The sequence below is a fragment of the Microtus pennsylvanicus genome, chromosome 15 (assembly GCF_037038515.1).
Source record: "Microtus pennsylvanicus isolate mMicPen1 chromosome 15, mMicPen1.hap1, whole genome shotgun sequence".
Classification (NCBI taxonomy): Eukaryota; Metazoa; Chordata; class Mammalia; order Rodentia; family Cricetidae; genus Microtus; species Microtus pennsylvanicus.
The window spans coordinates 22,416,000-22,431,440 of record NC_134593.1 but is presented as its reverse complement, the minus strand read 5'-3'; the positions used below and the strand labels follow the sequence as shown (position 1 = coordinate 22,431,440).

The 15,441-nt window shown below is 47.8% G+C and overlaps 1 protein-coding gene across 2 annotated transcripts in view; it reads right to left on the bottom strand.

Annotated features, from left to right (window-relative positions):
• The window catches only part of Serpine3 (serpin family E member 3), a 27,078-nt gene extending 11,637 nt beyond the window's left edge, over positions 1-15,441 (bottom strand). Inside the window, exons 1-5 of one of the 2 annotated variants that reach the window (XM_075950077.1) lie at positions 15,380-15,441; positions 13,856-14,130; positions 9,242-9,478; positions 7,056-7,253; positions 5,341-5,539 (exon numbers count right to left, since the gene is read on the bottom strand). In XM_075950077.1, coding sequence (XP_075806192.1) covers positions 5,341-5,539; positions 7,056-7,253; positions 9,242-9,478; positions 13,856-14,117 — 896 coding nt within the window. In that variant the 5' untranslated portion in view covers positions 14,118-14,130; positions 15,380-15,441. Of the gene's footprint in view, positions 1-5,340; positions 5,540-7,055; positions 7,254-9,241; positions 9,479-13,855; positions 14,131-15,283 lie in introns of both variants that reach the window. The other variant, XM_075950078.1, reaches the window with a different exon arrangement.

The following is a 15,441-nucleotide window of genomic DNA, read 5'->3' as shown; positions in this document are numbered from 1 at the left end:
AACAAGGGTAGCCATTCACGCCACTTGACTTTGGCCTTGTGCAGGAGGGTGTAACTCCACAAGCCAGATCACATCAGAAAGGAGGTGGAGGCTAGCGATAGAGCCCAGTGGTACAGCACTTGCCTGGCATACAAGAGACCCTGAGTTCAATCCTCAGTACCATGAAAAAAAAAGTTGTAAAATAAAATATAGTTTAAAAGAGGAAAAAGTAACTCTATCTGAATTTGGAGATGACTTAGTCTTACATGTAGAAAACACTGAAGACCACTCAAAAACACTATTAGAGCTCATTTGAGACACCCAGAAGCACAAAACTCTGTCAAAGAAACAACTGAATGGAAGGAAGGCATCCCAAGCCCCCAGCCTGAGACTCCCATGTCAGAAGACAGCACTCCCTGACTGACATACGTATCCGAGACATCCTCGCGTCTAATGCCAACTTGCTTTTTGGGGGCAGAAACTGGTAAGCTGATCTTAAAATTCGTAAGTTAAACAGTCTCTAGGAAGAAGAGAACAAAATTAGACTCACCTCCTGATTTCTAGGCTGACTGCTGTTCTAGGAGCCAAAGAGGCACAACAGTACACAAATACAAGAATCTTCCCATAGAATGAAACTGAGAGTTCAGAAATAAGCCCATATATCTGGTATTTATTTTTTGATGATGATGAAGGAAAGAATGATACTTTCAACAAATGCATAGGATACTGGGCAATCACCACATGCAAACGCACGAAAGCTTGGCCTTCTCCTCACACCAAATGTAGCTGACTCTCAAATAACATGGGCTTTGACTGACGTAGATTTTTCTTTTGTTTTTGGAAATTTTGCATCAATTTGAAAACTTCACAGGTGAACTATGCAGCCTAGAAAAATAACACTGAAGGGGAATGTATGTCATGGATACATGACACATATGGCTAATGTGGCATTTCCTACCAGAAGATATGTACAAGCTAAGCTTAGCATGCACTTAGAGACTGCCGCACGCCGCAGTTCCGCTCTTCCAACCCTTGAAAATGTGAGCAGATGCGCAGATGCTGTGTTGGGTCATGACGGCAGAAGATTGACACCTGCGATTTACAGTGTATTACACGGGTGTGATCATTTTACAACCTCTTCTGCTGAACATCTGCAATGCCCCCCACTGTTCCATGATATCATCTCTGTGAAGGTGGTCAGTTAGAAGTGTGGACATCACTTATTTTTAACCATACATGTCTTGCACAAAATATATATGGTAGTACTGCTTGATACTGGGACAAGAGCAGTCAAGAGCAAGCTATTAGTAGTATTTTTGGGAGCCAAAAGTTACATGCAGATTTCCTACAGCAAGGATCGTTGGTGTCCCTGGACCTCAAGTTGTCACGGGTACAATAGTTAATTCACAGTGGATCAAAAGCCTAAAGTAAGAGCGAAACCCATACCTTAAAACTCTTAGGAAAGCTAGGTATAGACTTTGAGACTTTAATTAGGCGATGAGTTTTAGGAGTTACATAAAATGGTATCTCCTAGAAATGTCTGCATACACAAGACCAGAACAATGGTGATATCAACGGACCTGTTAAGATGGAAGGGGAAATTTTCTCTGGGTCACACCCCCAAGAAAAGCAACTACAGGCAGCTAATGACTGCAGGTATGTGACAATAATAGCAATTTGAGGAGGGGTTCAAATGAGGGTAGCTGGGAGGGCCTAGAAGGAGGAAAGGGAGAGGGAAAGTGACGCTATTTCATTTCAGTTGAAAACGTTGGAAATGCTTAAATAAAATACAGTGTACCCATGTACTAGAATATTGTACATATTATTACATAGAATATTAAAAGAGACGAGATAGGTGATAAAAGCCCCATAAAAGGCTCGCTGCACGCACTATCCCTTCAAAGAAAATCCACAGAGAAAGAGTAAAATAGTGGTTGCCCAGGGCCGAGAAGAGATGCCTGATGAATGTGGGTGTCTTTCTAAGGTGATGAACATCTTCCAGAGCTCGGAGTCGGTTGGAGGTGTATCTCAGCTGATAGAGTGCTCGTCTAGCGCATACAAAGCCCCAAGTTTGATCCCCAGCACCCCATAAATCAACTGCCCTGGTGCACATCTGTGAATCCAGGATTCGTGGTCCAGAGGCAGCAGGAGCAGAGGTTCAAGGTCATCCTTGGCTACGTGAAACACACTCTTTATAAATTATAAAATTTGTATTCATGGCTGCACACTTTTGTAAATAAACTTTAAAAAGTACATACAGTGTGCACTTATTGTCTATTTATTCATTGAGACAGGGTCTTGCTAAATAACTGTGGCTGGCCTAGAACTATGTAGACCAGGCTGGCCTCAAGCTCACAGAGATCTGCTTGCCTCCGCCTTCTGAGTGATGGGATTAAAGGTGTGTACCAGCATACCCAGCTCAAAGAACACTTTAAAAATGACTTTTATGGGCACTATATCCCATCTAGAAGAGAGAGAAATCTCCTTCAGAAAGTGTTGCATATAATGGTAGCCAGCAGCTTCTTCAAAGAAGAGCAAAGCTTAGTGTGTGTGTGTGTGTGTGTGTGTGTGTGTGTGTGTGTGTGTGTGTGAATTTGATTATTGCTTGGGTGTGTCCCCAAAGGTTCTTGTGCTGGAAGCCTGGCTCGCAGGCTAGTGGTATTGAGTTAGCGGCGCCTTTGGGATGCAGGTCTAACTGAAGGTGATCGGTCAGGACAGCCCTTGGGAGGTAAACATAGTTCTGCTGTTGTTTTCTATGGGAGTGGTTCTCAACGTAAAAGAGGAAGTCAGACCCTCAATCTCTCTCACATCCCTTTCCACCCCATGACTGCTTCTGCCAGCACTTCATCCTCTGTGCCATGATGCAGAGCAGAGGAGATGCTGGTGCCAGGCTCTTAGATATATGGAATGTGACCTAAATGCATTGTATATAGAATGTGTGTGTGTGTGTGTGTGTGTGTGGTGTGGGTGGGTGGAGAGAGAAAGAGGGAGGGAGAGAGAGGGAGTGAGAGAGAGTCATGTACTAAGGAAATGATTTAGGTCTGGATTTAGACATATGCCTTGGACCATGGCAGACACAGCCAGATTTTTGTTTGTTTTAGACAGAGTCTCACTATGTAGTCCTGGCTGACATGGGCTGTTCTATATTCCTAAACATATTATTTTCTAGTTTCAGGCATCTATGGGCTCTTGTTCAGTGAAATCTACCTGATGACCATAGAGCACATTCTACTAAATGGAGACTGACTGACTGGAGCAAACCAGAGGTAAATTCTTACCCAAAAGCTGGCTGTGCAGTGGGTGGTAGCGTCAAGTGCCTTTAAACCTGGCGCTAGAAGGCGGAGGCAGGTGGATCTCTGTAAGTTTGAGGCCAGCCTGGTCTCCATAGTAAGTTCCTAACTAGCCAGGGCTACGCAGTGAAGGGCTGTCCAAAGAGAAGAGGAGAACAACAAAACCGTGGCTGTGTCTATTACGGCCCGAGGCTTAGGTCTAAAGCTGAGCTTAACGCAGTTTTAACTTTTGGGTTTATTCCCTAAAGCAGGGGTTCTCAACCTTCCTATGCTGGGACCCTTAATACAGTTCCTCACGTTGTGGTGACCCCCCAACTATAAAATTATTTTCATTGCTATTTCATAACCTTAATTCTGCTGCTGTTATGAATTGTGATGTAAATATCTGATATGCATGACATCTGATATGGGATCCCTGTGAAAGGGTTGTTTGACCCCCTCCCAATGGGTCATGACCCACAGGTTTAGAATCACTGCCCTAAAAAGTTTACAACTAAGCTTTTTGTTTGGTTGGTTTTATTCCTTTGGTCTGGTATGTGTGTGTATGTAAGGTTGCTTTTGTTTATGAAATAAATGGCTTTTATTTATCTAAAAATCTCCTATTCGTTTTGGATTAGATGCTTGGTACCTTGGGTGACTAAATATATTTATTAGAATGAGGAGGTTGTTTAAGTCATTGCCGAGACCCTCTGACCTCCTCCTCTGTCCTGTGTTTTCAGGGTCGCTGCTGAGGGCCTGGGAGAATGTGAGTGTCATGGTCGCCTCTCTCTGTAGAGCTGAGTGTTTCCTGGGGAGGCCTCCTTCTATTAGCCGCTCCAGGCCGAGCTACTCTTCTTCATGAGAGACAGCAGGTTCTTGGCTGGGCTGCCCCTTCTCTCCATACTGACTGCATGAGCTGCCTTCCCTCCTGCACTAATTAGCCCCAAATGCCACAAGATCAGAGGCCGAGCCTTGGGCTTTGAGAAAGGGGCTTTGTCTTGGCTTTGAGTTCATCTTGGCTCTTCATTATGCCTGATCTCATTTTAGACCTGGGCCCTGCCTCCTTGGGTTTCTCCTTGTATGGTGTTTTTTGTTTTTTGTTCCAGGAGATGCACTTATTTTTAAGAGCCTGAGGGAGGGAGCCCTGCCAAGGCCTTTGCCTGTACCCACTGGGAGCCCTGGCCTTGGAGTGTGACCAAGGCCCCAAGTGGACAGGACTGAAGAGTTAGTTCATGGCTGCCAGTGAGCTCCCCGACATCAACGCTCTGCACTTTGTGCTGACCTACAAAAGCTATGCTGAGCCTTCTCTGGTTTCAAATTGCCGGACCAGCTCATCATTCGACAAACTCTAGGCAGAACTCTTGTAAAACAATGAGTTTTGCTAACATCGTTGCTTTGGAAAACAAGAACACTATTACTAGTTTTTTTTTTCAATTTATATTTATATCTACTGGATTTTCTTCAAGGACTGAACCTCTCCACTTAGAACAAATGTATCTTCAACACAAAGATGTCAAGTCTTGAATTTACTAGCTAATAGAGACAGGGTCTCATGCAATTGCTCAGGCTAGTGGGGAATCACTCTGTAGCCCAGACTGGTTTTGAACTTGCTGATGACCGTCATCCTGATGATCTGGGTTTACAGCTGTCCCGCCATGCCTGGAAAAGTCTGGAATTTTTATGTCCTAATTTGGCTTCTAACTAGAATTACACACATGCTTTCTCATTTACACAAGCCGTCTTGTCTCTTTGGTTTGGGGGCAATGACAGCTGTACCCACAAGGGTGCCACCTTACACTTCTCTTATCCCGCAGTGGCATGCCTGCAGAGCAAGGAAGGGACCTGAGTCAGTTCAGTGAGAGTCATTCATTTCAGGAAGACCAGGGAAGTTAACTCAACTGTATGTGCCATGTTCTACTTTGCAGTGACTTTAGAATAGCCTCAGACCCCAGGGAACTTCTCCTTGGCCTAAGTTCATTTGACAAGCTAGCCCAATGAGGGGATGGGTCTTGGAGTCTGACCATTTGACTCTATGTACAAGCCCCACTGGCTACCACAGTCATTCCCTTGTGAGGAAGGTGTAACCACTCACCTGGGGAGGAACACATCCATTCTGGTTCTCTTCAGCCTGGTGGCCCAGAGGTGGATAGCTCTGGCTGTGAGGTGTGGCTCAATGCAGTCCAGAGGGGTGTCCTTGTCTTGAGGAAGCACCAGGAACAAACTGGCTGCTCTTCCCAGGTACAACAGCTCCAGAACGTCTATCCTGTGGCCTGCAGCATCCTGGAACTGGCCTAGGGGTTCGGTTGGTCAGGGATTAGCTCTGTCCCAGGAGTCAGAGAAACCAAACAATGCCACAACCTGGGGTAGGCAGACTTACAAGACAGCAACAGTAAAACAGAGTGCCAATCTTGGCCTCAGGAAGGAGTCTGAGACTGGGAACTGTTAGGTGACATCAATGTGGGATTCCCCTCTGTATGCTGTGAATATGTTTTATTACCGGTTGTTGATAAAGAAGCTGCTTTGTTGGCCTATGGCAGGGCAGAATATAGCAAGGTGAAAAATCCAAGCAGAGATAGAGGGGGAAAGAAGGCGGAGCCAACCAGGCGCCATGTAGACGCCCAAGAAGCAAGTGGTAACAAACCACAGGGCTCGTGGTAAAGTATAAAATAATAGAAATGGGTTAATTTAAGATGTAAGAACTAGATAGAAATATACCTGAGCCATACACTGTTGTAAATAATATAGTTTTTGTGTAATTATTCAGGTCTGGAAAATGACATGGTTCCTTTACTGATCCTAAAGCCTTCTAAGATCTCCCATGGGGCCTTTCTCAAGGATCCACTGCAGCTGAGCCTGCTGGGACGCTGTCTTGAGGGAGCCTGTCTAGTCTGGGCTTATGGCGATTCAGGCTCTTCATGTTCTCTTGTCTTTAAAAATGGTTTTTAATCTGCATTTCCTATGGAAACTCCCCAACTCTTGAAACACCACCCAGACCCAACAAAACACGCATCCTGACTGGATTTGGCTTGAGGATCGATCATGTTTAACTATGACCTAAACAGATAGGTCTCGGGGTGGGCAGCAGGGAGTTTGTGGGCAAAGAAAATTGCAGGTTGAAGACAAATCCAGGCCACCAAGGCAGAGGGTGATTGCAGAAGGAGGGGATGGGTCAGGTGACAGAGTCCAGCAGGACACATTAAACGGGGGGAGGGATCGGGTGCTGCTGGAGGGGTGGAGGGAGGAAGGTGGAGGCACGTGTGAGGTGAACCCATTGCAGGCTGAGGCTCATCCTTGGCATCCTTGGCACAGAGCATGCTGGCATCTACAGCACACATGAGGCCACCAGGTCTCTGCTGGCACCGGGACCCACCCCCACTGACTGAGACTAGTAACCATAGGCAGGAGGGCCACACAGAGCAACGCCGTGTCAGAACCAGGAATCCTGTAGTCTGCAGGCCTTTTAGCCTTCATTTGGACCTGGGTGTGTGTTAGCTATGACATGAAAGTGTTTGGTCCAGGCATTTTTGATTTCACGTGAACATGTTCAGACTCAGGGCAGAGGCCAATGCCACACATGATTTCTCTTCCACATCTGTGTCCTCAGCATCCAGATGGGCACACTATTCAAGGCTCCTCTGTCAGTCTCCTGCTACGCTGGACTTCCCTCCAGTCCACCCACAACCCTGAGAAAGGACCCTTCTGAAAACATATGTCCATCCAATCCTGTAAAGTAGAGGCCACCTCCCTCTCTTGCCTGAGTTGCTGATTTCCTCCAACTTTCTGAGTGTGGACAGGAGGGGGACTCACCATAGCTGACCTCTGCCACCTGATGAATCGCGGGGACTTGAAGGACGAGGCCGTGGGCACAGGTGAAAGGCAGGGTCTGCGAGGCCATGGAAGAGAATCTCCTTTGCCAGGTGCTTTGGAAGGTCATGGTGCTCACGATGGAGAGCCAAGAAGACACGGGGCCAGCCTCCCCCGACTGTGGGCTACCCAGGCTCTCGCCTGTAAATAGAAAAACTTGTTCTCTCTCTCTCCCTTTCTCCTGCTTCATGTTATTTTCAGTTTACCACAAACGTTTTAATTCATTATGCTGCCAAGGGACCCACAGCTGCTAACTGGCTTTTAACTTATTGTCATGGAAACGGAAAGTGAGAACACGGTCTCAGAGTGGGTCCCTGATGACTGCCCTGTGGCTCAGGGGCAGCAAGGCACCTTAGAACTTGAACCACAGCCTTCTTGCTAGCATGTATCCATTGTGGCTTCCTTGCCTGTTTCTAACAGGTGTCCAGAATGCCCCTGGTTCCGCTGAGTCATGTCCCAGAGCTCAATAGGCGCTGTCTCTCCACGCAGACACTTGCATGGCCAAGGTTTCAGAACCAGAGAAGATTGCACTCTGCCACCCCTGCCTCGGAGCCCACTAATTGCTGAGCTGTGCCCTCACCACACCTTCGCTGGGGCAACTGTGTTCAGAATGCAGCTTGGGAGGGCTGTGGTTAAAATGTCATGTAAGAACAGGAAGGAGCAAGCAGGACCATTGCTACAGAGACAGCTGCTGTCCCCGGCCATTGACTGTTTAATAAATATACTCTGTGCTAGGTTCTGCCTAGATGCTGGAAGAAATCTCTCTGACTTTCTGTTGTCATTCTTCATCTTCCAGATGAGAGGAGTGAGGCTCAGGGAAGCTGCTCACATACTGCCATCCACCCCGTCACACACTGAAAGATCCCTGCTCTTGAATCTGAGCAGAGTGACTCCATATTCATTGCTTTAAATGGCTCTACCAAGTCTTTCTTTTTCTTAAAGGAAAGCCAGACTGGGAGTTGGAAATACTATGTTAGATTTTGAGCGTGTCCCCTGGCAGCCCAAGAAGGATACAGGGACTCACTCCTTAATTAAAAAATATTGTAACCACGTGTCTATGTGTTTGGCTCTGTATGGGTATCTGCACATGACAGCTGGTAACCCTGGATGCTAGCCGAGGGCATCAGATCCCCCCTACAGGGGAATTAAAGGCCCTTGTGACCTACCTGGTCCACCCTCTTAACCACCAAACCATTTCTCTGGTCCCAAGGATCACTCCTTGTAAAGTACATTGCCGAAGACAGCATCGAGCATCTGAAGATAGAGTCCACGTGTATCCCAGCTTCCTGTTCTGTGTTTAAGCAACACTGGATCTTGAACATTCTCCATTTATCTGACTCTTTTGTGTGCTTACCGAGAATATGGTAGTCAAACTACCTGGATCAGAATCCTGGTGTGGTGGACCACGGGCAAGCAAGAAACTCAACCCTTGGTCGTTCAGTTCCTTCATTTGTAAAATGGAGACAGCCCCCACCTTTGAGGATTAGTGGGTGAGTGAAATGGAATCAAATTTCAAAGAGCACTAAATAAATAAACGAAAGGCTAGCAGATGGCAGTGACTTCCACCCACTTCCTAGCAGTCACGGCACACCGTGGTTGCCGCTGGTGGTTGCATTATGCGTAGAAACCTCCAATAGAACCAAGCGAAACTTACTGATTATAACTTGTCCTTTTGTGTGTGTGTGTGTTTCCTTAACCTGAGTGTCCCAGAAGCTTCTTTTCTGCGTCCTGCTGCATTTTGCTCTCACCTGGGGTTAATTGTAGGCGAAAGCAGAACTTGGTGAGAAACGGCCTGCGGAGAGTGACATGGGACCCATCCCGTAGGGTATTTCCAGAGGTGGTCGGCTTTGAGAAACACCTTTTGGTGTCTGTGTGCTTAAGGATGGGCGTACATGTGCGTGTACGTGTGTATTTCTGCTGGGGTGTGAAGAGGAGGAACAGAGGAGCCCCGAGCCAGCTGCGGTTGTTTCACAGACCATGTGTGCCCCTCAAAGGTTATCTGCCTTCTCAACTTCTGCTGTAACTCAGGGCATCCCGAACCTCACCACGGCTTCCACAGATGATGGGCGGCACTTCTTCTTTGTAGCCCTCTACCCTTAGCCCTGCCAAGGACGACGGCTTTCCTTTACCTGTGCTCTGCCTGGGTGAGCCCCTCGAGACCTCCTCCGTGGTGGTGCTGGTGGGCTCACTGAAGTCGGCTGGCGCCAGACTGCTGTTGGTCCACCAGGAGACCTGCTCCACAAAGCAGGGAGACAGAGGCGTTCCGGTCTGCATGAGAAGAGTGCAGGCCAGCTCCATCCCCATGCCTTGGCTGGAGTTGTGCAGCAAGGTGTAAACAGTGTGCAGGAACTCCCTCACTCTCGGGTCTGTGAGGAAGGAGTGTTTGTCAGGGCTTTCGCAGCTCCCACCTGCAGGTGGTCTCAGAAGCTGTGTCCACCCACAAGTCCCTCACTGGAAATGGCACAGCTACCTGAGTTGAAATCCACTAACCCTGTAGCTTAAAAGTTGGGCAGAAAATATGCGAGATCCCAAACAAATCTAGATGGAAGTAGAAAAGCTGTGTTTCCTGACTTCCTGATTCAGGGGCATGGCTGAGTTCTGGAAAAGAGTGTAGCAAGCTTTTTGGTTGGCCATCAGCTCACAAAATGACACAGAGATTTCTTATTAATTATGAACGCTTGGCCATTAGCTTAGACTTGTCTCTCTAGCTCTTGTAACTTAAATCCACCTGTCAACCTGTTTCTGTTCATCTGCCTTTTATCATGTGATTTGGTTACCTTTCCTCTGTCCTGTATGTCTGACTTGTTCTGCATCCTCTTGTCTCCCATGCTCCTAGATTCATCCTTCTGACTTCCTTTCTCTCTGCCCGGAAGTCCCGCCTATCCTCTTCTGCCTAGCTATTTGGTCATTCAGCTTTTTGTCACACCAATCACAGCAACACATCTTCACACAGTGTGTGTTCCACAACAAGGAGAGTGTAGAGCTGGGGTATGGCAGGCCCAGTGGGCCATGATGGAATTTCTAGCATTAAGGCAGAGAGTTCTAGGTGGTGTGGTAACCACGGTGGGCAGTGGCTAAGAAGCTTCGGTCCTAGTTAGGCTTCTGCTGCTGTGGTTAAACACTGGGGAGGAAAGAGTTTATTTCACCTTACAGTTTACAGTCCATTGAAGGAAGTCGGGGCAGAAACTCAAGGCCGGAGCCTAGAGGCAGGAACTGAAGCAGAACCTGCCACTGAGTCAGTCAGTTGAGTTTTGCCAAGCCATTTACCTCTAGTGTTGGTCTGTGAGAATCAAATGACATAGCCGTAAAAAGAAATTCAGTGTGCATTACAAAGCAGAACTCTGCCAGCACTTGGGAGGTAGAGGCAGGCGGAGCTCTGTGAGTTCCAGGTCAAGCTACAGAGAAACCTTGTCTCAAAAAAAAAAAAAAAACCAAAACAAACAAACAACAACAAAAACAACACCCCCCAAAAACAAAACAGAACCCTTTCCCTGGGGCTAGACCACCTTCCTTTCCAAGGCCTCTGTGCTAAAATGTTCTCATTAATTTACCTAGAATAATAATGAAAATGCTTAGAAGTTGGAGCATTGGAAAATTGCGCATTCGCCATGCACCCAAGACCCAGAGAATCCATGCTGGGTCTCACTCGGAAGCCTCCTCCCTGAGGGCTGGTTTTCACAGAACTAGAAGTTGCTATGCAAGCTTCCAAGGGAGGAAAGCAGCCAGCAGTCCTACCCAGCAGAACCACAACAATGACCAGCATGGTACGAAAATCCCAAAGGTGTAGTAGTGGCACGCATATCTTGTCAGTAACCAATAGCTGTCTAACTGAACTTAAGACCCATTCAACAGGAGGGGAATCATCCTCGGTACGGGAAGCCTAGCCAACTACAGGGATCTTAGAGGAGAACCTCCAACCCTGCTTTACTAAGCCAGCATAGTTCCTAAATGCATTCCAAATGGTCCTGTTGTGCCCAGACCCAGCTGATAACATCTGCAGCATGACTCCTTCACCCCAGGAAATACAGCGAGGGAGAGGTGGCTGAAGGATTGTAAGAAGGAGAGGACCAAGTGATCTACTGTGAGACTGTCCCCTACAGGTGGCAGGGAAGATTTATCTACAACATCTCAACAATATGGCTGCCCGAACAAGGACACCAATAGACATACTAATAAAGAAGGGGAATCTCATGGAGCCTCAGCCCTGCAGGCGACCAAGGAAGCTGGAAAAGGAAGAAATAGCTCTCTTTATGGAAGAGCATCCCCCTGATTGGTTATCCAATACCAAGTGGTAAGTGGTCAAGCCTTGCAATCATACATATACAAGAAACAGTAAATGGACCAAACAGGTTGTGTTTATATATATAGGTGTGTGTGTGTGTGTGTGTGTGTGTGTGTGTGTATGTGTGTGTGTGTGAATAGAAAATAAAAAGAGGCCATGATTTCAAGATGGAGTAAGGGAGTAGGAGGTACGCATGGGAAGGATTTGTGGGAGGTAAGGGAAGAGGAAAAAATGATGTTAGTATATTTTAATTAAAATATAAAGAATATATTAAAAGTTAAATCCTGTGTATATATGTTTGTGCAATGCTCACAGAAGCTGGAAGAAGGTGTTGCATCTCCTAGAGCTGGAGTTACAGGTGTTTGTGAGCTGTCTGACATGAGGGCTGGGAACCAAATTTGGGTCCTCTGCAGGAGAAGTGTGCACTCTCAGCTGCTACGCTATGATGGGCATCTTCCCATCATCTTTTAAAAGAGAGGCACTGGTGCGTGGTTTTAAGCAGGGCACACAGCGCAACTAAAATGGAGAGAGTGGTGAGGAAGACTCTGAGAGGATGCCTGTCCCTGTCCTTACGAACTGATGATGGCGCCGTGCGAAGGGGAAGCAGTGTGTGACTCAGAAACTTACGGGGACTGTGGTCCTGAGATAGAATCCCTGACATCCAGACAAAGTCTAAGGGCTCTGCGGAAGCCCTGATTTCATCATCATTCTCAATCAACCAGTTAAACAAGCGTCATGATGGCATCTGGTCTCAGAATGGACTCTCCCTTGCATGTCCCACCCAAACCGTCCTGACTTGTTGAGTCTCTACTGAAGGCTGAAGGGCCTGCCTTATTTTTTTTCTTCTTGAGCAGATCACACATAATATCTTCTGGGAATCCTCTGACCTGCTGGTGGAATCACAAAAACACACGGCACCCACCCAATCTACAAAACACACAGCACCCATCCCATCTACAAAACCCACAGCACCCACCCCATCTATAAAAGCACATGGCACCCACCCCATCTACAAAACACATGGCACCCACCCCATCTATAAAACACACCACACCCACCCCCATCTACAAAACACACGGCACCCCATCCCCATCTACAAAACACAAGGCACCCACCCCATCTACAAAACACACGGCACCCACCCCATCTACAAAACACACGGCACCCACCCCATCTACAAAACACATGGCACCCACCCCATATACAAAACACACGGCACCCACCCCCATCTATAAAAGCACATGGCACCCACCCCATCTACAGGTATTGCTCCCCTGAGACAGAGTGGCTGCCTTCAGAGTTCTCATGAACATAAAGCAAGCCCCTAAGCAGTTGTGGCCCTTACAGTAGGAACACCACGACACTTGGTGTGTTGTGCTGACTCTAATGGGAGCCCGTGGACCTGGGCACTGCTCTGGTGTATAACTGCTGGGAATGACTAAGTTCTAAACACTACCTCTGGCTTCAGTTTTCCCTAGAGAGAACAGACCTATCTGTTATCCAACAAGAGAATAAGACTTGTTTTAGCAGTGGCCAGCGTATGTTCAGAGGGGGACAGGCAGTTCAAGCGACACTTGGGAGACATGACGAGTACTGACCTTGACTTGCCAGCTCAAAGGTCCACGGCGAAGGAGGCCATGGCCAGGCTGGGTTGGCATCATTTCTTGTACTTCTGACAAATCTTAATTCATACAAAAACCATGCCTGTCATTTTCAGTGACACGTTTATTGCTTTGAGGCAGGGTTCTTGCTACACAACAGAGTGGCCTGGATCTGAGAAATCTGCCCCAGCCACTGCAGTAAGCTTTTAATTGGCATCCAGTTCTGAGATCGAGAAGGGAGGTCATGTTTGCCCAAGCCTGTAGTGGGTCGGGTATCGAACTGCATCGGGAGTGTAGGTTACCGTGGGCTGAACTGCGTGCTAAAGCCTCTCGCTGTCAGCAGAGCTGTTCTGAGATACACAATGTGTATCTATAAGCTGGTGAGTAGAGTACTACCCAGAAATCACAGAATCGTGAAAACAGGCTGGTCAAAAGCATAGTCTTGGGTCTAAAGAGTTTGCACTTAAGTCCAGCCCTGCCCTTGATTGACCACGTGACCCCCAGCAAGTTGCTTCTACCCCGTGCTTATCTACCTCCCCAAATAGGGGTGGCAATGAAATCACCAATCTTAAATGGTGTTGAGGCCATCAATGAATGTTTATAAGGTGTTTCCCACACTGCCCAGTCTCAACAAGCACTATAAAAGGGGCCGTGACTCAAAACAGGGATTCTGCCGTGAGGCTAGAAGGGAGTCTCCACAGCCAAGAACAAACATGGCTGTAAAGTCTGAGTACTTCCCACACAGCCGCACTTCTGTGCCCATGCGTACTAGGAGCTGAGCTCCCCACGCTTGAGAGTCCCTGAGCGGAGGGAAGCAGGGACCCGGGGTGAAGAGGAAGCATGGGAGAACAGCCTCTAACCTTGCACGGTATATCCCAGGGCACTTGCCAGCTCCCAGCCTGTGTTTCCCCGGGCTCCAAACTGCAGGATCTCTAGGGAGAGGGACACACTGGCAGGTGAGATGACAAAGTTGGTCCCGTTCCTCTGTGCTGCTGCACTCCGGTAGAGGTGAAGGGCAAACTCGGTCTTCAGCAACCACAGGCCTTCGCTGAGGGGGCTGCCTCCTCCTGCCGAGAAGCAGGAGGAGAGAGGGAAGAGGGTGACCAGCAGGAGAGGCAGCATGGAGGCAGGACACCTGCGGTTCAGAGGGAGAAGCAGAAGGAGGGATGCTGGTGACAGCGATGGCAACAAGTCGCCTGACAACTGGGGCACCGGCTCTGTTTCCAGTAGCCGGGAATGACCAAGGACGGTCTCATTGCGCTTTCTTGATTACCCACCATGATCCTACCTGTCTAGGTCGCTACACTGGTCTGGGATCCTTTGGAAAACTCAGCGAAATGCTTGAAAATCTGCTCCTGTTACTCACTGCATGTGTGGCCTTGGGAAAGTCCTGATTATATCAAAACACACCACTATGTTGGGAAAAGAAACGCCAAAAGTGCTGCCTATTTCTTGTTTCATGGCACGTAGTCTGTTTATGGCTGTGCCGTGTTTATCGTGAGTGCTTATATCACAGTCAACGATTATCTTCTACGCTAACGAGAACGTACATTCTGGGTTAATATTCTAAAAAGCATACTTGCCGTCGCAGCTACAGTCCTGGTGACTGTGCTCTAGAGACTCCTCAGTCGGGAGAGAGTCACGCGGCTGTGACAGACCCATGAAATAGCAAGAAGGCAGATGTGCATCCAGAGACTGACGCACGGGATAACTTGGCCTAGAATACTAGCATCCGTGTTACGCGGACTACTCCACAGGGAGAAATCAACCAAAAGAAAGCCCCACCCCCACCCCAGAACAGGAGAGCGTAAGAAAGTCGGCCAGAAGAGAGCACGACCCGGGGCCTTTCCAAGGCTACACCAGTGCACAGACAGTCTTCACTGAGTGCTGTAACTCTGGGGCCAGACAAGGCTGATGGGAGAGGGAGCACTTCCTACACAAGTTTCCTACACAAGCTTCCTATACAAGCTTCCTACACAAGCTTCCTATACAAGCTTCCTATACAAGCTTCCTACACAAGTTTCCTACACAAGCTTCCTATACAAGCTTCCAAGCAAGGCTCTGAGCCCAGTGCTGTTCACTTTAGGTGAAGACCCAAGAGAAAAAAAGCCATGTCTTCCAGCCCTTCCTTTCATCGCTGAGCACAGGTACCCACGACCTTGGAACCCAGAGAGTGAAATTTGCATGGGTGTGTGGCATGTGTCTGAAGAAAGTGGACTTTAGTCTAGGGTCATTACCAAAAGCTTTAAGTCCTACCTCGAGAGCTCTTACAGCATTGACGAACTCACCAAAACACTAGCAACCCTCGGCAAACAGACTTGGATGCCCAGGCTCCAGGTGACCCGAGTCCTGTCGTGGCTACTAGGGATGATCCTCACACTCACCGGCTCTTTGATTAAATGGTGGTTTCCTTGTTGAGTTCTGCTCTTGTGTCTCGAGCATCAAC